Source organism: Gracilinanus agilis, chromosome 1 (assembly GCF_016433145.1).
Source record: "Gracilinanus agilis isolate LMUSP501 chromosome 1, AgileGrace, whole genome shotgun sequence".
NCBI classification, from domain to species: Eukaryota; Metazoa; Chordata; class Mammalia; order Didelphimorphia; family Didelphidae; genus Gracilinanus; species Gracilinanus agilis.
Genome location: NC_058130.1, coordinates 128,586,247 through 128,611,775, shown reverse-complemented (window position 1 = coordinate 128,611,775; position 25,529 = coordinate 128,586,247). Strand labels below are relative to the sequence as shown.

Below are 25,529 nucleotides of genomic sequence, written 5' to 3'. Positions count from 1 at the left end.
GAATGAGATGCTTTTTTGGACATAGCTAAAATGGGAAGTCTTTTTTGTTCGACTATGTTTACTTGTCATGAAAGTTTTGTTTTTCTTTTTTTTTGGAGGGTGAGGGTGGGAGGGAGAAGGATGGTGAGATGGAAGGAATAAAAACATAAATGCTCAATAATCTTTTAAAAATTTAATAAAAATTACAGGGTTGAACTGGATAATCTCTCTTGAGATCCTTCCAACCATCACATGATCTTAAAAGTATTCCCACTTAAAAGAAAAATCTGCCCTTCTAGTCACATTCTTTGTACCTACTATTTAAAAGGCAGCTTCCAAGTAGTGCTTTCCCCTTAAAGGTCATTCTTTGGGAGGAGAAAAAGATCAAAGCAGACAAGGGTGAGAATGTACAACTTGGCTGGCTCCCATCATCCCAAAGACCAGTGTACAGTGACAGCAAAAAGAAGAAACCTTCGGAGAGGGCAAAGAAGGAGAGTAGGTAGTTCCTTTAAGAATTGGTGGTAGATCAATAACTAGTGGCAAAAAGGTACCATATTGCCACACAACCAAGTTCCAGCAAGAAGGGACAAAGGAACATATCAGCCAGGCTAGGGTCTGCACTTACTGCCTCAGGTCCATCTCTTCAAACCACTCACTTCTCTCAAGATTCACTTCATACATACGGCACAAAGCCTTTATGGATGCTGCCAACTCTGAGGGCCATTCCCTCCTCCCTAAACTAGCTTATAATTTCTTTGTAAGTATTCATTTATAGATAGGTTGCTTCCAACAAGAGAACGGACCATTTCATTCTCTCTGTAGGTTCCCAGTGCTTAGCCTAGCTCCTGTAGTACCAGTAGACATTTCACCAGTGCTGTTGACTATTTGATCCAAATGGAATAAGTGTTCAGCTTTAACTCTGCAAGTCCTTTGGATAATCAGCCCAATGAGGAAACCCATGAGTAGAAGACTCCCATGGGATGAGCTTTGCCCCAACTCCTGAACCAAGGTGGAAGGCACTGGATTTTCCTTTGGGGGAGGGTATGAAGGCACTGAGGTTGAGAAGTTAGGACCATACCATCCTTTAGGGGCACACCATGACTGCTGGCACCAAAGCTGACTCTGCCCAGACTGCTTTGTTTTTTGTTTTTTTTTTTTAACTCTTATCTTCCATCTTAGAATCAATATTAGGTATTGGTTCCAAAGCAGAAGAGGGGTAAGGGCTAGGCAATGGGGGTTAAGTGACTTGCCCAGGGTCACACAGTTAGGAAGTGTCTGAGACCAGATTTTAATCTAGAACTTCCCATCTCTAGGCCTGGCTCTCAACCCAGCTGCCCTCCCCAAACTGGTTTCTAAAACCATTCTGTAAGTACCTTCTTGTGACCCATCCTATAGTCCCAGAGAAATACTCATGAGAAAGCTGAAGGAGGATTTTACTGGACAAAATCTTTTCTCCTACTAAGAAATAGAGGCACCAAGGTAGCCAAGAAGTAAAAGCCAAACCAGTCTGTTTTAAGCAGTTTCAAATGCTTCCATCTTCACCCTCCAGCCAGGGAACAATACAGACTAACTTACTCTGTCTTCAAAAACTTCAACAAAACATGGCAACTACATGTCTATTCCACAAGGGGTCTGAGTCATGGTGACTCCACATCTCAAGCAGGAGTTTCAGTGACAATGACCACATACTTAAAAAACAGATCTGGGCCATCCTGATCATACCTACTAGATGATTTTCCCAAAATTTTCTGATGAAACCCTAAGACCCCAGAATGAGCTGGAGATAGTAGTGGCAGCTTTTCAGGTAGAAATAAGGGATTCCTGGTAGGTAGGGGCTAAAAGAAGTTAAACCTAAATTCTTCCTTTGGAGAAGAGATAGAAATCATCCCTCCACCTGGGCGATGCCTGCAGATCCGGCTACTTTTCCTTCGGACAGCCTCTTCAACAGGCAGAACCCGGGCAGATCGAGCAGCTGTGGGGAAGAGAGATCAAACATGGGATTGGAACTGGAAAGGTAGAACAAACAGTGTTATAGGCCCCAAGCCTTAAGGCACAAATTGGACAGAAGAAAATTCTTTGCAGCTCCTTCCCCCCTCTCTCGAAGTTCACCTTCTCTAAGGGTTCTACCTCTTCCCCAATGATGCAGCAGCACTAATTACTACCTGTGTGACCCTGGGCAAATCACTTCCATCTCTGTCAATTTCTGTTTCCTCATTTATAAGAGTGAGACTAGAGGTCAATTTTAGCTTTAAATCTATAAAACAATAAAATTCATTCAAACTTGGCCTACCTTACTTAGGACATGATGGGCAAATCATTTCATCTCTCTAGGTCTGATCCCTCATCTGTAACATTCAAAGGCTGAAGCTTTGACTTGCTCATGATGTTAGTAAATGTGGCTAACACTTAAACTCAAGTCTTTTAAATAAACCCTGGCCACCTGGTTCCCCATCAGTTCTTTCCAGTAGCTTTTGTGATGGTTTTGAATCCCAGCATTTCTGTGTGGCCACATCATTGCAGCAGAAATAATAGTTTCACTGACATAATCTACAGGATAATTGTGAGGATTCAATGGACTGATGCTATATATAAACAGCACATTGTAAACTGAAATACACTGTGCAACAATCCAAACAGCTCTCGACATCCTTCTCACCAGCTTCCATGGCTTTCAGTGCAGCCTTCCGATCTTCCTCCATGCGTGCCCGGTAGTCCCCAAACAGTGACCGCATCACTTGTCGTTTCTTGGGCAACTCCGCTCGATTGCTCCGAAGCGTCTTTACTGCTCGGGCTGCCTGTTCCGCTAAGAGGAAAGAGCTGAGATCTGTGACCTTCGGGAGGCCTAAACCCACCCACCGCCTCCCTTAAACCCAGCCCTCCTCTACAAGCCTACCCTGCTTTGGGGTGGATTTCTGAGTCCTCAGGCCCAGCTCCAGCTGTTCCACACACCAGTCCAGCTCCCTTTGGAGCCGCAGCTGCTCATCCTGATCCTGCATGTCATGGAAACAGAGATTTCTTATCTGCAGTCTTTCTCATTTCAGTCAACAAAGCACACGTCCAGCCCCTACTAAAGCCAGGCTACGGTGTTAAGTGCTGGGGACACAAAGAAAAGCAAACACCAGGTGCTGCCCTCAAGGAGCTTCCGTTCAAGCTCCCCTGTCTTGTCCCTCTGCCCCACAAAATCCAAGAGTTCAAGGAATTGGAGCACATCCAGCCCTATCCTATAGTAGGAGAGTCGGAAACTGAGGCCCAGGAGGGGCCCCAGCTGTCTGCCCGGCCCCATGGCCTTCTGCTCACCGGAGGCCGAGTCACCTCCTCAGGACCCCGGCCCCGCTCTGGGTCTGGGACGCTAGACCCGGCATGGGAAGGCGTCTGCTTCTTGCCCTTCTTGTTGTTCCCGCGACCTCGAACACCAGGCCCCGATTTCTGCTCGGGCCGCTTCTGGTCTGTAGACTGCTGCGCCTGCGGGGCAGAGAGGAGGTTCGGCCGTCACCGGGAAAGCCGAGACCTCCGGAACCTCCCGCTCAACCTCTCGCAGCCCGGCCCAAACCTCACCTCCATGCACAACCCAGCTGCCATGCGCTACGCGGTCCGTCCTGAGTTCCCTTCCTCCCGGAAACGCGGCTCCGCCACCGAGTTCCGCCGTCAGCCCCGAGGGGAGCTCTCGGCCGGCGGAGAGGGTTCCGCCACTCACAGCTCAGGAAAAAGAAGCCGAGGACTGATGTTGCCGGGCCCGAAGGCAGGACATCCCCATAAGTGCCGAGGGCCCTCCGGCTACGGTGGGATCCACAAACTCCCGGCTCGCCTCCCCACAGCTTTTTCTCGGCTCCTAAGGTCGCCCCGATCCCTCCACCTCCGCTTCCCGCTCGGCCTTTTCCCACCCCTATTGGAATGACCAGCTTCCTCTTCGCCAGACGCACCGCGAATCTGCCGCAGGGTGGTCGCCCAGTTTTAGTCCGGTAACTCCCTGGACGTTCCTAGATCCTTTCTCGAGGCCCCAAGGCTCTGCCCCCTTCCCTCACCACTTTTATTTCCATTGCATGAGCTTAGCCCGGGCAGTGGAGTCAGGCATTGGACGGTGGGTCTTCTAGACCATCACTTCACACTCACAAGGCTCAAATTTGAACTGATTGCCTTCCGCTCCCAAATTAGCTTTTTCTATATTTTACGAGATAATATACGTATAACTCAGTGGACTGAGCTCCGGGATGAGGGAGGGAGACATGAATCATGTAACCTTGGAAAACTTAAATACACATTTTAAAATATAAAGATATATTTAAAAACCCCAACAAATTAGCTCTTTCTTCATTTCATAGCATCCCGGCTTGGAACTTCATTTCCTTCCCATTCATTCTTGTTTCTTAATGGTTTATCCTTCCAGCTAGTCGTTTTCATTCTCCCTCTGCACATCTTCACCTTCTTTAAATTTGTTCTCCCTCTTTGACCCCTCAATTTCTTTAGAATCATCAATTCTATGTCCTCATTCTCAACTCCTCAAGGTCTGGTTCCTTTCTGCTCTTACTGTTCTGTAGGGATAGTCTGGGGTCACCAAATCCTCCGGCCCTCCTTCAGTACTTGACTTTGCTCATTAACTTCTCTGGAGTTCTTATCCTTGTTACCCATACTTTCCACCTGGTTTGTCTAATTTATCTATAAACAGTCCTTGGTCTTTCCCCCATTTCCTTAATGGAGTTTTGCTTCCTTGGCCCTTTCACATCAGTCATCTCCTCTGCTCTCCACCAGCATGCAGTTCCCTCATTCCCACTAGTCTGTAATACTTCTCTAGAAGATCAAGTTTTGCCAGATTTCTTTAATGTAATTCTGATCAGATCACCTCTCTCTTCAAACCCCTTCAGTGATCCCCTAAACCTTCCACTCATCTGAACTTTAAAAAAATTCCTTACTTAGCAACAACTCTAAGATATAAGGGCAAGGGCTAGGCAAATGGGGTCAAATGACTTGCCCAGGGTCATACTGCTAGAAAGTGTCAGAACCTAGGTCCTCTCTAACTCCAGGCCTAGTGCTCTAATCACTGTCCCACCAAATTGCCCCAAGAAGTGATGTTTATTATTTTTAGACAAATAGGGTTAAAGTGACTTGCTCATGGTCACACAGCTAGGGTCTGAGGTCAGATTTTTTAACTGAAAAAGTCTTCCACAATCTGGCCTTAACTTAGCTCTTTAGATTTTATTCACATTATTCCCTTATGTTGTAGGCAAGCTATTTTAATTTTATTTTTCTCTGAAGCACATCCCTATTTTTCCCATTTTTACTTAACCATCCCCACCTTGTCCAGCATAATAAGCCTTTCATATTTTCTCCACCTACCTGAATCCTATCCAACCATCAAGACCCAAGGTCAGATATCACTTTCTCCAGGACACTTTCTCAGACATTTTTCACATCTAACCTTGTTAAAGTTTTTATATAATCTGAACCAAATAGATTTAACATATCAACTTGTCCCATTTTCTATTTATTTTATGTTTATTAATCTTTGCTTCTGAATAACCTCCTTGAGGGAAAGGAATCACAACTTCTCCAGCATCTCAGAGTCTAGCAGAGGGCTAGGTTACACAGACTAATGCAAAATGAATTGAAAATACCTTTGAAACAAGCACAGGAACTCCTCCAAAATGGGAGGCCACCTAGACTGAATGGACCACACCCATGCTAAGTCCAATTTAAAAAAAAAAGAGAAAGGAACACAAAACACTTCAGGATGCACATTCATCAGTGTTATTGATTAGACAGGGACAAGGCCTGATCATCAAAGGCCCCAATCAATACTCATCATGGTTCATCTTGGAGAAGCAGGATAAGGAGTAGCTTTTTATTTTGGGGAGAAGGACACTACAGAGGAGGCCCTCCCATGGAGTCCATGTTCAAGTCCAAGGCTTAGGTTCAGTATTACTCCAAGTGCAGGGTCTAGAAAGGCCAGGAACTTCTGTTCCCTCAGATGTCTAAGACCCCAAGGAAGCTGCTGAGCTCAAAGCAGATGTAGCATCTAGCTGAGGGCTGGGCAGGGCCTCTGCCCCTGCAGCCCTGGAGGGGAATCAGGGTCTTCTCCTGGGTCCAGCTCATCAGTGACTGAAATTACTGTCCTGCCACACCAAGTCCCCCGAAATATAAGTGGCCTTAACATTCAGGGAGTCATCGAGGACCACGAAGTCTGCAGACAAAACATCAGTGGAAATGTACTTGAGGCAACATCTTCCCAGTTTGTAGAGAGCTCATAGGATTAATTGCCAATGACCCTCCCACTATTTTCACCTGGCCAAGGTATTTTCACAGCATTTTAGAGTTGGGAAGTACCTCAGAGGCCTTCAGTTCAACTCATAGCTGAAAAATAGTACCTTCTACAAAATACCTGGTAGATGCCTTTGGTGAAGAACCTTAAGGTGAACCATGATGTCCCTTATTAGCCTCCCCTAATTCCAAGTGGCTCTCAAAATTGTGAATTTCTTCCCTCTATCTGGTCTAAATCTGTCTTTCCATTCTTCCTTGAGAAATGGGACAGAGATCATCCCCATTTACAGATGAGAAAACTGAGGTTTAAAGAACAGTGAGTCAAATATAATCAATTTTCTATTGCTTGCCTTCTCATGTATGAGAGAGAAGCAGAGAGAAAGAATTTGAAACTCAAAATTTTAAACAATGTTACAAAAAAAAAGTAATTGGTAAATGTTGAATGAAATATATAAAAATACATTTTTTAAAAAGAAGAGTAAGCTACCCAATTTCACAGGATGTTAGCAGACAGTTAGCATGCATACCCAACAAACTAAGGGCCAGAGGGGGAATGCTTCAAAATCATCCCAGGGTTCCTACTCTTTTACCCCATTTTTTAATCAATAGATTCTTCCCAAACAATGACCTGCCCCTGCCTCTCTCCTTTCCCAGCTCATTTCTCTTTATGATCTTCCTAGGTGCCCCATGAAGGAGAAACAGAGGAGGAATCTGGAATATCTGTGACTTGGTCAGTTACTTTTCTTCTCTAGGCCTCAATTTCCTCATCTATAAAATGAGGTACTGAACTAGATATTTCCTAAATTATTCTAAAATTCTATGCCATAAATATTAAGAAATTCCAGTGAGGCTATGGTGGCTCCAAGTAGGACCCTATTCCTAAGTGATGGAAAACAGTCAGCCTAAGAAGAGCCAGCATCAGGGAGGAGAAAGCCTCAGCCCACAGAAAATATTCTGCAGCTAGAGGCTTTTTTTCTATTCAATGAGATGCAAAAGCCATGATGGCTTTTGGTTTTCATCATCTAGTTACCCCGCCTAATCCTTGAACACTACTGGAAATAAAACTTCACAGAAAATCCTGAAGTAGATTTAGCAAGTGCTGGCTTCAGGGACGGTATAGCTGGTGAGCAGCTATCATATCCAACATTCAAAAAGAGTAGGGAATATGGTCCTGGCCGTTGAGGCCAGATGGGAAGGAGAGATTCCATTTGAGCCCTGAAAACAGGGAAATCAGTGGGTTAAGATCTCAAGACTCAAAGATTGCACAGGTGGGAAGATCATACCCTTTCACCAGCATGCCCCACCATATTCCCAAGCCCCAGGTACCTGCATCTGAGCCAAAGTTCAAGGTCCCCTTTTGTTTTTCTATCCCTAGCAGCTGAGCCGGGTGCAGGGATGCAGCCTCGAGTGCCATCTCCACCTTGCAGTCTGTTGGGCAAGTGAGGAATGTGATAAGCACCCTTTCTCTGGAAGGATGTATTCCTGTGATGTCTCCTTCCAGTCTGGCAGGGATAGTGGATATTTGGCTCCAGAAAGTAGACAATAAGCAGGAGTAGGGAAAGAAATGTTCTGGGAAGGAGCTTCCCCAGTGGGGCATCTATGTGTTTTCTAAGCCTTGGAATTTTCCTATTATGCTCTGTAAACATAGCAAACCCATGCCTCATCTTACTTCTCAATTTAAATACCAGAAATGCACATTTGCCTGAAGGAAAGAGAATAAAATATCAGGCTACAATGTTTTGCCCAAGGTCTTTAGAGACCTTTTGCCCAAGGTCTTTAGAGCCCCAGAAATGATGACTTCCTAAGGCAAACAAACAAGAAAGGTATGACCAGGTCTAGAAGACTGGACCCAAAGGCCCCATGGCATTTCATCCATAAAGGTTTATGTCCTGATTGGAAGAGGAAGAAAAGGACTTCAAACCCACCCCATCCACCCTCATATTTAGATTTCTTGGTCTTGGCATTGAAGAGAATTTATCCCCTTCCCCACCCTGAGGACCTGTGGTATGGAAAAAGTGCCGAACACAAACATCCATTGGGGCCACACTGCCACAAAGCGTCGTGGTGCCTATGGAGAAAAAAGAAAAGAAGATAAACATTGAGGCTGAGGGACAAGTATAAATGAGAACAGCTGAAAGATGCTAAAGGAGGAGTTGGATTTCACAGGCAGATGCTACAGGGATATTGTTAAGAATAGGCTATTTTGTTGAAGATTAGAGCTGTTTGGGTTTTGTTTTATTTTTAGAGGGGAGGGGAGGAAGTTGACTAGAAATCAGTATCCCTTCCTTTTAGCCATTAAGGACACAAATCCCTAACTCCTTACCAGCCACGTAGCATTTCAGCCCCTTTATTTCAACTACTTGCTGACCCAATGTGTGCTGACCATTGTCTAAGCCAAGGGCAGGGAGAGCATCAGTAACCAGAACAAGCCCTAGGAAGAAGATTACAACTGTTATACTACATTGACCTCCAACCCTCTTTTCCCCTCTCCCAACTGTCAGTATATTCACACATTTGAGCACCCTAAATTTGACCCAAATCCCTGTGGTTCTATCCTTCTTGTTCCCACCTTTGGGATGGACCTTGTGTGCAATCCTTAGAGCTGCAGGGTTTGTGTGGATCCCATCTGCAATCAATCCAAAGAAAACCCTCTTTTCATCTGGGATCTTGTCACTAGTCAGAAGACCCACAATGCCAGGATCTCGATGATGAAACTGGAAGGACAATGGGGGCAAAAGGAAGAGGCAGAATGATGGGGGAGAAGCTGGACCATGAGCATTCCATACTGCCAACATCACCCCTCCCTGGCTGATATCTCCAGAAACCCTCTGATATTCTTCCTTGGAGTTCCCTCCCTCTACCAATATTACTCCCTCTCCTCAAGCTTGTCCTCTACCAGAACACCAGGATTTGTGGTGGGAGCTGGAAAATGACTCACTGAGGCAAGGCCAAATCAGTCATGCCACATCAGGGAGGAAATCATGGGAATAATCAAAGAGTGAATGAGCAAAGAACACCTAAGGGGGAGTGCTCCTAAAAGGATTGAGATAAGAACACCTAAAACAGGCAGCCAGCCAGTGACTCACAGGAAGCATGGCATTGAAGAGGTGGGTGATAAAACCAGCTCCATTCTGGACAGCTTTTTCGGCCTCTTCCAAGCAGGCCATGGAGTGACCTGGGAGATTTGGTCACAAGAAGAAGAATTAACGTTAGGGGTTACAGGGGATATTTTGGGGAAAGAAAAGAATTTTGGGTTACAGGGAGCTTTCAGGGAATAAAAATCTATCTGTTCTACATACACGTCCCAACCTGGTCTCACCTACAGACACACAGATGCCACGAGAAGTTAGCTCCTGGATGACTTCACCACTTCGGCTAAGTTCAGGAGCCAGAGTGATTATGCAAACATTATCCAGGGATCCATAAGTAGCCAGCAAATCCTGGAATGCACCAGCCTCAAAGGTGCGAATATGGGACTCAGGATGTGCCCCCCGTTTCTCACGGCTGATATACGGTCCTTCTAAATGTACCCCTGAGGAACAGAGAAAAGCCACTCAAGATAAGCCCACTGTAAACTCCTCTCTGCCCCTTGGTCCTCTACCCCATCTTCCTTCCCAGGGCAAAGAATACAAAGAGGTTGTTGAAGAACTCTAAGGGCTTATGACTCACCAAGGATCCCAGCTCCTTCAGGGCCACCACGTTTCACAGCAATATTAGGAAGGACCTGGGAGAGAGAAGCAATTAAAGCTCTAGACTAGACCAGACCAGATCTCCTTGTTCAAAGTCAAGTCCAAAGAAAAAGTAGCCTGGCCCATTCATAGTACATCCCAGCTTGGCTAAAATCTCTGGGATCCCAAGCCAGCATAGAGGTCTAGAGCCCACAATCTAGCCCATCCCAGAAACCATAGCCCAGAGCTCAGAGTCCAGAGCCCAACCCAATGCCCAGCCCAACGCCAGGACCCTAATGACAATGGACCAAGGCCCAGAGCATAGCCCAGAACCCAATACCTTATACATTTCACAGCTTCTCCCTTCTCCCAGGAGAAGAACTGCATGGCTGGTGGGGCTAAATGGGCAGGAAAACTCAGAAAATCAGTGAAGAGAACTCCGAGGGCCTGAGCCAAGGAATAGGATGGAGTTAGATATAAAAGCAAAAGAAGTCACAGAAAGTGAACATCAGGACAGATCCCTACAGAATATAAAGCAAAAGCAGAATGGTCTGAACAAGTTTGGAATAACTGAGGAAAATGTAGCAGGAAAACTTCAGGTCTATACAGCAACAGGGTAAAACAAAGTCTCAGCCTAGACATGGATTAAATGAAACATTTGAATTCTCCTTTCAACTACTCCTTTACAAAAATACACTGCCAAACAGTCCCTTGAGCCAGGAGAGAAGGGGTCCCCAAAGATACCACAGCATATAAAACCTAAAATCAAGTGACCTTAGGGAATTAGTCCAATCCCTTATTCATTCTTTTTTTCTTTTAAACCCTTACCTTCCATCTTAGAATCAATACTGTGCATTGATTCTAAGGTATATGAGTTATAAGGGCTAGGCAATGGGGGTTAAGTGACTTGCCCAGGGTCACACAGATAGGAAATGTCTAAGGCCACCCTTCATTCTTTAAAAGAAGAAACTTCCCAGAAGAAAAACAACTTATTCAAAGTCATATACCAAGTTAGAAGAAGAATCCAAGCCTCTTCCACTCAGAGACTCAATGGAAAGAATGAGGATCTTAGATTAAGAAGTCTCAGTTCAAATCTGGCCTCAACCAATTTAATGGCTGTAGGACTCTGGGCAGGTCTTCATCCACCTCCCAGGGCTCTTATGAGGATCAAATGAGAGAACATTTGTAAAGTGATCAGCACAGTGCCCGGCACTGCTACTTTCCTTTCTTCCTCCTGGATTCTCTCTGGTTAATAAGATGCAGAGCAGAAATCCCCAGGATACAGGGCAACAGTGATTAGTGGCTCTGTTGGTAGGGCCTTAAGCCTTCAAAGCAAGTGCCAGGCCTAGAGGGAAGGAGCCTACTGAACAAACAGGACATATCCTAAAGCCTGAGGATGAAGGTTATAGGCTAGGACTATATCTATATTTGCAAATTTGACTTGAAGAGATGGAGAGAACCTCTTGTCTCCTACCTCTCCTATCACTGACAGATTAATCTCCCTTCTATGCAGATTCAATAATACCACTCCTTTGTTCAAAACCCTTCGATAACTATCTAGTACCTAGTACCTACAAGATATGTACACCCTCTACTATAGTCAAATTATTCACCTTTCTAAGTATATACCAGGATCCCCTTTGGAGTACCTTTCTTCTTCCTTCCACCCACAAATCCTACCTGTCTTTCAAAATTCTATCAATTTTACTTACTTCAAGCAATGTTCCCTAACCTCAAGAGATTTTCCTTCCTTTCAACTCAAATCAGAAGCCTTGGGTTTTGGTCTTGACACTGCCACTCATTCACAGTGTGACCCCTAGATAAGTATTTCTCTCTTTGGTTTTCTTTTAGTATAGTTTAATACATCATCCATCTAGTTTCTGTCCAATTCCCTCATCTGTCTAAGCCATTCCCACCCACCTCCCAAGACTGTGGGACTCCCTTCTGATATGTGTTAGGGCACACAGCAGGACAGGCACTCAGGAAGATCAAGAGGTATTTGTTGACTTGAATTAAAGATTGCTCTGTTTAAAACCTACAACCCAAAGGCCTAACTCCTTCTATGGGGGTGGTGGGGAGAGGCAGTTATCCCAAATACAAAGAAACCTCCAAACTATTGATGAAGGGGACTGTTAATGGATAGAGATCTAAGCCTGGAGTTGGGAGTATCTGGATTCAAATCTGGCCTCAGACACTTTCTAAGTGTATGACCATGGGCAAGTGATTCTCCCAATTGCCTAGCCCTTACTGCTCTTCTGCCTTGGAACCAATACATAGTATTGATTCTAAGACAGAAGGTAAGGGTTTAAAAAATTTTTAATTTAATAGGGAGGAAGGGACCAAACATTTATTAAGCATCTACTGTGTGCTAGGTACTGTGCTAACAAGCATTTTACAAATATTACCTCATTTCACTAGGGAAAAAGAACTTCAAATTATTTGGTTAATTGTGGTTCCGTCTTCAGCTTATGGAATGAGGCAGCACTAGCCTCTTAAAGACATAAAAGGTCATTGGGTCAATCACCAATAAACTGTCACATGCTTCTATGGCTCAACCAAGGTTCTTCTTCCATACCCAGCAAAACTTTCCAAAACCCAGAAGAAACTATTTCATTACAAAAATAAACTTACTTTGTCTAAGGCTCTCAATTTATTTTTCTTTGTTGGTAGTTCTGATAGAGAAAAACTTTCACTCATTCACAAGAGCCAAATTAAATACAACTATAGCTAGAAGGTTATATTCAACAAATGGTCATACACAAAGATGGACAGAGTACCTCAAGGACCATCAATGACTACTGGTCTTTATGGTGAAGGGTTTGATGTGGATGGGTGAGAGTTTAATAGACTGCCAGACAATAAGGGGCCTCGACCAGAAGATTTTGGGGATTTTAGAACAAAAACGTTCTTTGAATGAAAGGAAGCAATGCCAACACCAAAGGCCCCCAGCTTACCTACCTTGTGATAAACATCAGACGGTGAGGTGATCAAGGTTGGACAGAATGCTGTAACCCCATGAGATAGGAGCTTCTTGGCAACCAAAGCAACCCCTGAAGCTATATCTTCACTGGGCAGGGAGAAGTCCACCCCAAATCCACCTGTGGCCAGAAAAAGAAACTGACCTTCATTGCCCCATCCATTCCTACCACCAGCCCCTGAGTACAAGGATCTTGCTTGCATTAGCTAAGCGGTTGCTCAGTTTAAAGGGTAAATTTTATCTGTATTCTTATTAAGTGTACACCCAAGAATTACAGTAGTCAAACCAACTTAAGCCAGAGTCCAAAAAAAGAAAAAGATAAAAGACTAAGGTTCCCAGGAGAAACATAAATGACTTGAGCAGTGAAGAAGCCAAGTGAACAAACTCTGGAGAAGTCAGAGGCTAGCCCAGAGTTTAAGGAATACAGCTAATGGGGGACCAATAGACTGAGTCCTTTAGTTCAGAAAGAAGAGTGTTGGGGAAGCAAACCAAAGTAGAAATTCCATACAGGAGAGGATGGAACTCTGGTTGAAGCAAAATATGAGTATTAAGGCTCCTTGTTGGAAAAGGTGCAGTTGGGAAGTGAAGGGACAGTTATCCAAAAGAAGTTCTCAGCTCTGTGGTGGGTATAATAAAAGGAACTGAGGGGGGGGGGGCAGGGAAGGAAAGGATGGATACCTTCTCCTACCATTTATCTGAACATCAATGAAGCCTGGAGCTAGGATATGGCCCCCACAGTCCCTCTGCTCATCAGCTGCTCTCTTCTCATCAAAGAAAAGCTTCTGTGGATCCAGGATTCGTCCTTCTCGAACCCATAGGTCCTCCCTGAAAGTGCAGAGCTTAAACAAGTAGATTGGATGTCAGGGTGAGGGGGCCCTCCCCTAATAGGATCCTACCTCCATGAGTTAATCTCTAACCTAGGGGATATAATGTCGGGCTTGGAGTTCAAATCTGACCTGACACTTCCTCCTGGTATGACCCTAGGCAAGTCACTTAACCCTATTGGCCTCAGTTCCTCATTGTTAAGATAAGGTGGAGAACAAAATGACAAACTACTCCAGTATCTTTGCCAAAAAAAGACCAAATAGGGCCATGAGGAGTGGGGCAGGGTCCTGCTCTAGCTTATATCCAGCTTGCACTCCTCCCCAGAATTTGGTTTTGATTCCCTTCCAGGATTCTATCTCCTATCAGAACTCAGCCTCATCCTTCTCCAGAACCTTCTCTCCCAAGAGAACAATGTCTGGTCTCCTTTAGAGCAGAGCACTCTTCTCTCGTACTCTAGAGGCCCTTCCTCTTTCTCATATCTTAGTTCTTCCACGTTTCCAATCCTCCCCTAACCCATAACCAGGAGCCGTTATCCCTCTCTTGGATCCTGGAGATTCTCGTAGGCCCCGTACTCCCTCCCGGCCCTGCTACCTCCAGTCTCTCTCCTTGCCCCTTCACACCCAGCTCCCGCTGAGTTGAGCCCCCTCCCTTCTCCGCACCTGAGCAGCTTTCCGTCACGCAGAATGCGGCAGTTGGTGAACTGTACGACCGCGGCCTCAGGCTGGACTTTGTTGGACCGCATCCCGGCCTAGGATGTGGGGGCGGGTGGTGCAGCCGCAAAGAACCCCACTGCGTGCAGCAACCCGCACTCTCGAGCTCTCCCCGCCCAGGACTGAAGGCGCTCCTAGGCCCGGCAGTTTATTCACCAGCTCCCGGGCCCAGCCTCGCTGTCAGGTGACCGATCAGCTGACTACATACGTGACCAGACACGTGTGGCCGACCTCGCCCCCTGCCGTTCCGCCCGTGGCCGTCCCCTAGCGGTCAGCCCTCGGCTTTCTCCGTTCCTTCGGACCCCGACTCAAATCTGTGGGGTGGAAGCTCCGCACAGGGGCCCGCCCCACGGAGGGCACTAGGGCGGAGTCTCTGGAGAATGTGACACCTAAGGGTCTGCAGGATTGGGCCCCGGAGGGCAGCTGGGAGGAGGGGGTGGAGATATCGCTTCCTTCCCTTCAAGCACAGAAAAGCTTACTTTAAAAAGCTTAAGGTTCTAAGGTCTGCTGATCCGGTTACAGCGAGACACTCCTTTTCTCCCAGTAGCCTCGTCTTTTCATGTGCTAAACACAACCTGTAGGGGTTTACTACCCATCCATTTCCATTCTTTTCCGTAGATACTCCGGAGTTGGAACTTTCATATTGATGTTTATCTCAAAAGACTTGTTTTCCTTTGTAATTTATGCATTTATGGGGTCCATGATACAGAAAATGATGAAAAACTCTGTAGTAAAGGCTGCCCACCCATTCACAGATCGACACACCACACCAGCCCCTCCAGTCAGATTTTTATTTGGAAACAATCACTGTGAGCCCTGGCCCAGTGCCATACAGCACCACTGGAAACACATGTTCAACATGTTCCCAAATCATACAATTCTTACTAATACCAGGACACTACAGCGATCTCAAATTTCAAACGATCACATCCAAGGAATTCTCAGCACTTGACATTTAACCCCACAGTGCAATAATCTACCTATATTTAAGATTAATATATAGCATGGGAAATTGAAAATTCTTGCTCCATAAACGTTATGAACATGTCAAATCTTTATAAATAAACATCCAGTGAAGAGAAAAATGACAATTCTAATTCATCTTTATACACAGAGTACTAACTGCAAATGAGTAGGGAGATTGCACAGCCACCCGGGCTGGCCCCAGGAGGTCTCAGCCCCAACCAGGACCAGTTCAGGGGCCACCCAATCGGGGCAGAGCGACACAGAAGAGTCACTAAGACATTGCGCATTTACAAGACCAACTACCGACTGGACAACTGCACCAAGTGTCAGGCCATTTGTTCTGGAGCAAATCAGGAGGGATGGGGTGGTTCAAGACAGGTCTTTACATCATACTCTGTGGCTGCAGGAGTAAAGGGGAGGTGAGGGGAGACACTGAGAAGAGAAGAGGGTCTACTTTGTAGAGAGAATGAGGGCCACAATCAGGCCGTACAGGCCAAGCACCTCAGCGAAGATCAGGATCAGGATCATTCCCACAAATAGTCGGGGCTGCTGCGCTGTCCCCCGAACACCAGCATCACCTACAATGCCAATGGCAAAGCCAGCTGCCAGCCCGCTCAGGCCCACGCTGAGGCCTGCTCCCAGCTGAAGGAAGCTCCTATAGGGGTAAAAAGTGAGAAGTCAAGGCCTCAAATGGATTAGCTGCTCACATGGGGTGGGAGGGTAAGTGGAGGGTAGGGGTCGGGGAATGCAGACCTAAGTTCCTCCCTCCTTCCACTAGTCCCCCCTAAGAAAATTCCCCAAGTCACCCTGCTTAGTTAATAATTGTTGAATGAATGAATAGGGTCAGCAGCCAGAAGAGTAAATGTGTACAAGCAGGAAAGGAGCAAGGAGAGGAGAAGGATCTTGTTACTGAAGAGGTATGGGTGCTAAGCAGATAGGTACCAACTAAATTATTCACTAGAGTTTCCTTTGTGACCTGAGTTTGGGCTGGGAGAGGGGGATGGGAAGAGGGGAGGAGAAGGAACAGGACCCAAACTCACTTGAATAGGGTGATTGCTGGCGTCACAGCATTGGCAATGAGGACAGCCACCACCAGACCATAAATAGCGATGATACCAGCCATGACGACAGGAATGATTGACTTCATGATCAGCTCAGGTCGCATGACTGACATGGCTGCAATACCAGTGCCACTTTTTGCTGTGCCATAAGCTGCACCAAGAGCTGAGAAAGAGAGAGTAGCAGTTAGTCAACAAGCATGTATAAAGTCTGTCCCTACCCTCAAAGGACTCAAAAATTCGCATAGGGGAGGCCAATGTGGGGGGGGGGGGGAGAATCTGCACGAGATACAATGTAGGTGATTAATCTCAGGGAAAGCCCTAGCATCGAGGAGTGGGAATGGCCCTGTGAAAGCTAAGTCTTAGGGAAGCCAAAAGAAATGAAAACACAAAGCACTGGGGGTGGGGGGGCGAGGCAGCTGGGTGGCTCAGTGGATTGAGAGCCAGGTCTGGAGATGGGAGATCCTGGGTTCAAATCTGGCCCCAGATACTTCCTAGCTGTGTGACCCTGGGCAAGTCACTTAACCCCCATTGTCTAGCCCTTACCATTCTTCTATCTAGGAGCCAATACACAGTAATGACTCCAAGATGGAAGGTAACGGTTTTAAAAAAAAGGAAAACAGGCCTGGGGGATAGGAAATGGGGAAAAAAAGATGGTAAGCCAGAAACCTCCTTAGAGGCAGGCCTGTAGACAACACTTGAAAGGTTAATACAACCTCATTTGAAGATTTACACCTTTGGGATTCAAGGCTTGATACCCAGGAGGAGCTAATGAGACAGGTTAAGAGCAAAATGATTGATTAGCTTATCCAAGGGGTAATGTGCTTGTCAAGGAGAAGCAATCTAAAGTCTTAATTTTAAAGGTATACTACCTTAAACAGTTACTTCCAGTATGAGTTTTTATTCATTTGAGAGCGAGTAAGGGAGACTCTTTCTGCCCAGAAGTACAGATATGGATGGTAGTATCATCCATCATGCAGCACCAATCCACCTGGTGAGCCTCCTCCTCTGCATGTTTCAGCCCCCAAAGCTTTCTGACATCTCATCTCTCACCTTGAAAGTCCTAGTAGTTCAACATATCCCAAAAAAGTGTTTTATCATGGGAGCCAAGGGGAGATTATCCAGGAGAAGTTGGCTAACAAAGTCAGACATTTCAGACTAGAAAAAGCTACTAGCTTGCTGATAAGTGATAGGTGACCTTGGAGAAAAAAATGTCTATAGAACAGTGAACCTACAAGACAGATTTCAAGGGGTTGGACCAAAAAAAAAAAAAAAGAAAAAAAAAAGGTCTAGAGGAAAGCAGAGTATTCAGGAATTTGAGATAAACTGGGTGGTAGGTAGATGACTTCCAAAGGTCAAGAAATGTAGACAATAGAGAAGATCTATGGGCAGATACAGAAAAGATACCAAAAGAATACTTACAGGGAAAATAAAATAAATTGCACCCACACCTTCTAAATCAAATGTCTCATTCAAAGCAGCTTTTAATCTTAGGGTTATTACTTCCAAGTTAACAAGTTAACTCAATGAAGGACAAGTAGCAGAAAATACCTAGAACTCTGGAAAGATCTGTGGACTAAAGACCAGCATCTAGATTTTTAAAGTATTGAGTACTTAATATATAAGATTTTTGCCAAGAATTTAGATTCAAGGAAAGTACTTGCCCTTCTGTTTACCATAGTGTTTAATTTCTAACTGGCTGTTCTGCCTCTGGTCAAGTGAGAGAGATACTGAAGAATACTGCAAAGCCCTATACAACTTTAATTTATCATTAGTCTCTCTACTATGAATCTATTCTTCACGGGCTGCTTGATTAATCTTTCCTAATAGATAGCTTTCATCCTTGAACCCCTCTATTAAAAATATCTTTGACAGTTCTCCAGTGCCAAGGCCAAGATATTACCAGTGCCTTCTACTTCTTAAAATGCTAAGTACATTCATGGTTCTGTGCCTTCATACTGTTAGTTTGCAATATTTCCTTCTTGCATTGCTGCACTTTACCAGGACAAAGACTGGCTCAAATTCCATCTTTATTAAGAAAGCTTTCCAGATCCCTCAAATCCACATACTAAGAATTTATGTTCAACTTTTTTGCACATGAGGGAATTGAAGTCCAGTCTAGAGGATGACAGTAACAGGATCTCAAATGAGGTCCTTTGCAAATCATCTAGTTGAATCCTTTTTCTATATATATAGCGATACCTCAGAAGACACCTTTCCCTCTTAGCTTTGAGGATTCTGAGTGAATGATTAGGTTAATGTTTGTCCTTACCAGAATCAGGCAGAGGAGGTAGAGAAGAAAACACAAGCAAAGGTTCTCATAGCAGTACATATGTGGCATGTTTAAGTTAGAAAAGAATTTGGCTTTGTTTGATATGTTCCGTGTTGAATGAGATTTGAGGGTGAAGCAATATAGTTGTCGAATAAAGCTAAGGCCTTGATTGTTAGGCTTATGGGTTTGAACTCCTGTGGTAGCAACAAAAAAGATCAGTGATGCTCCTTGTGAATAGGAAACACCTAGGTGGCTTAGTGGATTGAGAGCCAGGCCTAGAGATGGGAGATCCTTGGTTCAAATCTGGCCTCAGACACTTCCTAGCTGTGTGATCCTGGGCAAATCACTTAACCCCCATTGTCTAGCCCTTACCACTCATATATCTTAGAACCAATACACAGTTTTGATTCTAAGACAGAAGGTAAAGGTTTTTTAAAACAGTTGTGAATAGTCCAGAATTAAGGTGATGAGAACCTAGTCAGGTATTCTGAAAGAAGGAATGAAGATTTAAAAACAACTTTAAAATTTCCAGTCTAGGAAGAATGGCTATTGAGAAAATGGTATTGTCAAAACTGAAAATGTTAGACTAAAGTTTAGGGAAACAATCGGTTTGGCTTCAGGCAAAAAAGGAAATATCCCATAAGTAACAAGATATACAGCTAAGGATCATATTAGGGCTACAGACACAGATTTGAAGTCACCTGCTTAAGGGGGCAGTTATCTAGCTTAGTGGGTAGAGGTAAGCCTGGAGATGGGAGGTCCTGGGTTTAAATCGGACCAGAGGCACTTCCTAGTTGTGACCCTGGACAAGTCACTTAACCCCCATTGCCTGGCCCTTACCACTCTTCTACCTTGGAAACTGATATTCACTTATCGATTCTAAGATGGAAGGTAAGGGTTTTTAAAAAAGTCATCTGCTTAGGAGCTAAACCACATGTAACCACATGAAAATTTGAGCTCTCCAAGGGAAAGCCATTGGACAAAGCCTTGAATGGAATGGTCAATTGTTGAGGCAGACAGAGGATCCAGCAAAAGAAAAAACAGAGAGGTTAGAGAACCAGGGGAACTGGATGATAAAGTAGTATTGTTTCAAGGAAGTGGTTAGTATTAAATGTTACAAAGAAGTCAAGGTAAATGCAAAAAGAAGGAAAAAAAATGTCAGAGGATTTGGCAAGAGGGCAGCCATTGATGACCTTGGGAAGAAGTTTCAGTAATATGGTAGAGGTAGAAATCACAATGAAAGGGTTTTAAAGGAGTAAGCATGGAAGAGACGAAATGTCCCCAAAAATCTGGTAAATTAAATAGTTGCTAGATTAAAAGAGACTAAAAAGGTTTTATAATTGTTTAAAACAGTAACAATGGGGATACCTACATGTATGTAATTGTATACCAAAAGAATCAGTGCTGAAATAAACTGAAGGTGCTCTAAGAAATATGGGGGAAATTTTGCAGTAAGCACCCCTCAATTATTTTCTTTATGTTAGTATTTACCTTCTTCTATACACATGCTCCCTCCTATCCCACCCCCAATAGAATGTAAACTCCTTGAGGGCAAAGATTACTCTTTGTTAAGACCTTCAGAGCCTGGTACTGGCATTTATTTTTAATAAATGCTCTCTATATGAACAGATTATGTAAAGTTGGAACTCCACAAGAACAACACCTCCTAATCTATGCACAAGTCCCCAATAGCCAACTAAGAATTGAAAAAGTGAGGGTGAACAAACAGTACCAGAAACTTCATTCCATGAGATTAGGCCAGACCAGAGAAGGTAGTGGAACAAGCATAAAATGGAGGATGGGCAAGGATTGAGCAGCCAAAAACCAAGAGGAAGAAGTTGAGGAACATAGGTTGTTCAGTCACCACCCTTAGAGATATTGCTAAAGACAAAGGGTGGAGTTGGAGCAATCCACTGCTTCTGTGGTGGCAAACATTTCTAACCAGTGGCTCAGGTTTGTCAGAAGCTGAGATACATCTGCTAGAAAGTAACATACAATTGCTATCAGTAACTATTCAGAGTAGCCAATAGAGGCAGATAAGTAGGATAGTGTGATAGATTGTCAGGCCTGGAGTTAGGAGGATCTGGGATAAAGTCTGGATTTCAGTGTCAGGGAGTCTAGATACCCACCTATCTACCATCAATACTCACCCCCCTACATTAGACACTTCCCCTGATTGCCTACCTAGCCCTCATCACACTGTCTTAAAATTGAGACTAAGATAGAAGGTTAAGGGTTTTTAAAAAAAAAAGAGTAGCCAATGTATTTAATGCTATTATTTCAAATTAGCTAGCAGAGTTAATGAAAGATATGGATATATTTGATTTGGAAATAACAGACATGGCTTCTAAGATTCTGCAGAGAATGGGGAAGTAGAATTTCCTAAGGCTTTTGCTACAAATTAAATCCTATGTCTTTTCCCCATGTGATAAGGAAGAAATGACTACTCAGTAGCATTTGACACTGAGACATCACTGAGGGAAACCTGGACAAGAAACCAGCAAATAGGGTGAACAGAGCATGAGTCAGTATATAGGAGGGCTACAAGAGACCCTCAAGAGTTTGTGACTGGCTCAGTCCAAATTTCCACTGATGAGGTATTTACTGTCAGCAGATAATATTTGGTGTTCAAACCCTTCACATACCTATAAACACATTTGAACTCAGCCACTAAAGCAAGGTAAGAGAGGGCTTGGTCACTGAAGCAAAAAAACCAAACCCAGCAGATGAGGGCAAGACCAGGCAAAACCGGTCTAAGGGGGCTGCTGACTAGGAATCAGTTTCTTTACTAAATTCTTCATCCTCCTATTAATTTGAACTCTTTCTCCCATATATGCCATACTGCAAATAGTTACCTCTGAAGTCATTATTCCTGCCCTTCCCCTTTGCTCAAAATCAGACCTGTCAGTATAACATTTGGTCTTCAAAGGGTTGGTATGGAGAAGAGACCATGCTTGACTTCCAAAGAGTTCAAATATGTCACCAACTAAGTGACCTAGTTCTCTCTAGCATTTTCAAGAGAAACTCTAAGTTTGTTAGCCTTCAAAAATAAAGAATAGGGTGAGACCTGAAACTATGCTGCACCCCCCTCCTTTTTGACCAATGCCATATAACATTGCTAAGTGGCTTATCATCTCCAGGATAAAAACTAAAATCTTGTCTGGTCCTCCACATAACCTAGTGCCATTCCTGCCTCGATACTTTTAAATCCAGCGATACTGGCCACCTTGCTGTTCCATGAACAAGACGCTCCAATCTATCACATTCTTACTGGCTGCCCACGCCTGCCTGAAGAATTCTCCCTTTGCATCATAGCCTCTTAGATGCCTTGCCTTCCTATAAGTCCTAACTAAAATCCCACCTTCTACAGGAAGTCTTTCCCATTCTTTTAATTTTACTGACTTCTATTTCCTAGTTATAGCTTGTCTAAACACAGTGGTTTGCATGGTGTCTCCCCCAGTAGACATGAGACAGTTAGGTGTACGCAGCACACTGGATCTTGCAGTGTGACCTTGGGCAAGTCACTTAACCTCTATCTGTCTCAATTTCCTCATGTGCAAAATGAGGATAAATAATAGCACCTACCTCCCAGAATAGTTGTGAACAGATGAAATTAAGTGCTTAGCAGTACTGGGCACACAATGAGGTTTATAAATGTTAGCTACTACTGTGAGCTCCTTGAAAAAGGAGTCTTGCTTTTCTTTGTATCCCAAAGGTTTGGGTTATTACTGTGCCAGGAACCGTACTCAATGAATGATGATTTTTTTTTGTATTCCCTATGTACGTATAAATTTTTAAGGAATTTGAAGCCACAAGTCTTAAAGATTGGGGACTTCAGACAGTCATCCATTCATCTGGATTCCCTAAGGCAAAGTAACCTTTGTAGAGCAAGAGGCTCATCTCTCAGGAAACTAAAAGGATTAGTTTTTAAAGAAAGTGAAAGGTCAAATTTTTCCCATATACATCTGAAGTAAAGGGACACTCAGGATTCCTATCTTCATTCCAGTTCTTAGGCCTTGCTCCAGTTCTTAGGCCTTGCTGATCTCAGGATGACTATTCTTACTAATTCAAGACAGCAAGTATTTAAGTAACTCCCATGTATTAGGTTCTGGGGAATACAGACAAAAACTTAAACAGAGAACAGTCCCTACCCTGTTGGAATTTATGTTCTATCTGAAGAAAACATATACAAAGAAGGCAAAAAAAAAAACAAACATACATAGGGAAAAGGAAAAAAGAAGCCTATACTCAGGCAGAAATGAAAGGGAAACCTGTATATATGTAAAGATGGGGAATTAAATGCATAAGAATAGCAAGTAGACTAGTTCTGTGTACCAGTGTATGAAGGAGGGTTATAATAAATCTTGAGCCATATTTTGAAGGATTTTAAAAGCAAAAGAAGTTTGATTATGGGGAAGAGGGAGTCACCATAGCTTCTTGATAAGTGGGAAGAATTGAGAGTGCCTGGAAAGATGGTGGGCATGTGTCAAAATAGAAACAGGGAAGTAAAAAGAGTGCTTAGGGGGAAATAATGAGTTGCTTTGGACATGCTGAGATTGAGATATATGCCTGTAAGGCATCCAGCTAGAGATGTATGATAGGCTGCTGGTGTTCAGGAGATAGGAAAGCTAGATATATAGATTTGGGTGCTGATGAGAACACAGAGTTTAAGGAGAAAATAGGGTCTCAGACATGGATAATGATCCAGCAAAGGAGAAGAAAGAAGCAGCCAGACAAGGAAAGAACAGTGTCACAGGGCTGAGAATTTGACAACTAAATCACTGGTTAACTATGGAGTGATTAGGTCAATTCAAAGAGTAAGGGGATGGAAAGCCAAATAAAACGTACAATATTCTCCTAGTAAAAAAAAGGAACATGAAGCTACAAGGAAGAAAAAGGTATCCCAATTCATGCAACTTGGAAGACAAGAGGCTGCCAGCAATGAGAACTGTTCCAAGCAGTGGAAGGTTTATGGTCAGAGCCTTGGGAACACAATAGAATGATACCTTTACTGTGCCTTCCACAGCTCCAAAAGAAACCCAAGCCTTCCTAAAAGTTCCAAACCACTGCAATGGGCCAACAGCTTATGGTAGTCAGGACAAACCTCCAAAACACCAAATGGTAATACTTAACTGAGACCTACACAGGGTGCCCTTTGGATGGAATGCCAGCATTTCAGAGGCAAGGAGAGAAATGGATAGAATGATAAATGATCTTCTATGGACCAAAAAAAAGCTTCTAATCTTATTCCAACAGGGTGGGGGCATCTGTAAGTGAGTTAGTTGCCTGCCCTCCAACCTGTTTCACCAGTCGGGAACCCATGCTCCCTTTTCCAGGGCTAGGCTCTAGGAGGCTGTGGCCCAGAAGGCCTTTTTAACGAGGTCGCCCACAGCACCACTCTGGAAAAGGCAGGGCCCAGCATCCCGGCATCTCCAGGAGCTAAGATGGCAGCTTCGCAAAACGTTGATCTCGCCCCTCCCCACCTCAAACCTGCGGGAGTCCGCAGAAGCGCGGGTGGGGGGAGGGAGAAGCAGCAGCCGCCCAGCACAGTGCGGGGGAAGACACTCCAGATCGTGCATCCACCGACAGCTAGGTGCCCTTCCAAGCCTCCCTTTTCCCAGGTCAAAGTGCCTACCACAAAGCCGCCGCCCCCCACCCCCAAAATAGGAGGAAAAAAAAAAGCCCTCCCCGCAGTCACATGACATCGCAGGCGGAGGGGGAGAATACCCCCTCCTGCTAGAACTGTCGTCAGCCTGTTACGTCACCAGGCCCGAGCCCCGGATGCAGAGGTCTGGGACCCCCGGAGACTGTGTTATCGCCCCTACCCTTCCCTTCTCACCGCTGAAGACCATGGCGGCCGAGGCGCCCATGATGGCGAAGAAGGACGCGTATTCGGGAGCCTCGGACATGTCTGCGCGGGGTCGATAGGCCGGAAGGTGGACGGGACGAGGGGAGAGAGGCAAGGGCACGGGGCTGGGTAGCGGGTAAAGGACTGAAGGGTGGGTAGACGGGTGGGACGGCGTGAACTCGGAAGACACCGGCTCAGCTCCGCGATGCGATCTAAATATCACCACCGCAGAACAAAATGGCGGCCGCAGTGGCGTCACATGATCTGAAGGTCCCGCCCCTGGTTCGCACCATTCGGCGCCAGTAGGAGGGGTTAGACGGGCGGGGCTGGCCAACCTACATCACATTTGACCTTCTCAGGAACGTCGCTACGGACCTTGATCACAAATTCTTTGATATTTTGGCACAGGAAAATATTTCTAGCTGGTCTTCGTTTGTACTTCCGTCAGCGCAGCATGGGACGCTATCTGTCCCCCCTTTAGCTTCAGGCTTAATGTACCTGTCCGACCACCTGACTCCGGAGGCTGGCTCCTCGGCCCCGCCCTCAGCCGCAGGATTCGCTTTTATTAGCATAAGGGGCATGCCTTTGGTTTGGGCTCGGCCTCCTCTGCGGGGCTCAGCTTCCCCGCCCCCTAGGCCTTGGGAGTGTCGTTTTCCTTTCCCTGGAGATCCGAACTCCTGGTTCCTTTCCGTGGAGCGCTGGCTGCGGTTTCCTCAGGGTGCAGGAAGCTTGTGTCTTTGAATTAACTCACCATCTATCTTACCCTGTGGACCCCCGCCCTGGCCTACTCTCTTCCCTCTAGTCAGACCTCCGCCCATCTTATCCTCATCCCGCCCCTTTCGGAGATCCACCCATTTACAGCCTCCCAGCCCCCGAAAACCTTAGGGTGGGGAGAGGAGTCATCTCTATGGCCACTATAGGTGCAATGATGTGGGTGATGGTTAGTGGAGGGGAAAGGTAGAGCTCTGGGGCAG

General features: G+C 45.0%; 3 protein-coding genes across 3 annotated transcripts; all 3 read right to left on the bottom strand.

Moving 5' to 3' along the window:
- Nucleotides 1–1,246: 1,246 nt before the first annotated feature.
- Nucleotides 1,247–3,635, bottom strand: LOC123230872 (UPF0488 protein C8orf33 homolog). Its single transcript, XM_044657051.1, has 5 exons — nucleotides 3,535–3,635; nucleotides 3,277–3,441; nucleotides 2,873–2,969; nucleotides 2,636–2,782; nucleotides 1,247–1,951 (listed from the first exon to the last, which is right to left on the bottom strand). Exons 1-5 carry the CDS (start codon nucleotides 3,556–3,558, stop codon nucleotides 1,815–1,817), a joined length of 570 nt encoding a protein of 189 aa, XP_044512986.1. The 5' UTR covers nucleotides 3,559–3,635; the 3' UTR covers nucleotides 1,247–1,814.
- Nucleotides 3,636–5,576: 1,941 nt separating this feature from the next.
- Nucleotides 5,577–14,536, bottom strand: AMDHD2 (amidohydrolase domain containing 2). The gene is made up of 11 exons (XM_044657050.1): nucleotides 14,361–14,536; nucleotides 13,565–13,701; nucleotides 12,858–12,997; nucleotides 9,901–9,955; nucleotides 9,551–9,763; nucleotides 9,318–9,406; nucleotides 8,801–8,945; nucleotides 8,555–8,662; nucleotides 8,231–8,299; nucleotides 7,558–7,659; nucleotides 5,577–6,154 (listed from the first exon to the last, which is right to left on the bottom strand). Exons 1-11 carry the CDS (start codon nucleotides 14,441–14,443, stop codon nucleotides 6,066–6,068), a joined length of 1,230 nt encoding a protein of 409 aa, XP_044512985.1. The 5' UTR covers nucleotides 14,444–14,536; the 3' UTR covers nucleotides 5,577–6,065.
- A 652-nt stretch (nucleotides 14,537–15,188) lies between these two features.
- ATP6V0C (ATPase H+ transporting V0 subunit c) lies at nucleotides 15,189–24,792 on the bottom strand. Its single transcript, XM_044657049.1, has 3 exons — nucleotides 24,547–24,792; nucleotides 16,418–16,601; nucleotides 15,189–16,032 (listed from the first exon to the last, which is right to left on the bottom strand). The coding sequence occupies exons 1-3, from the start codon at nucleotides 24,614–24,616 to the stop codon at nucleotides 15,828–15,830; spliced, it is 459 nt and encodes a 152-aa protein (XP_044512984.1). The 5' UTR covers nucleotides 24,617–24,792; the 3' UTR covers nucleotides 15,189–15,827.
- Between the last annotated feature and the right edge of the window lie 737 nt (nucleotides 24,793–25,529).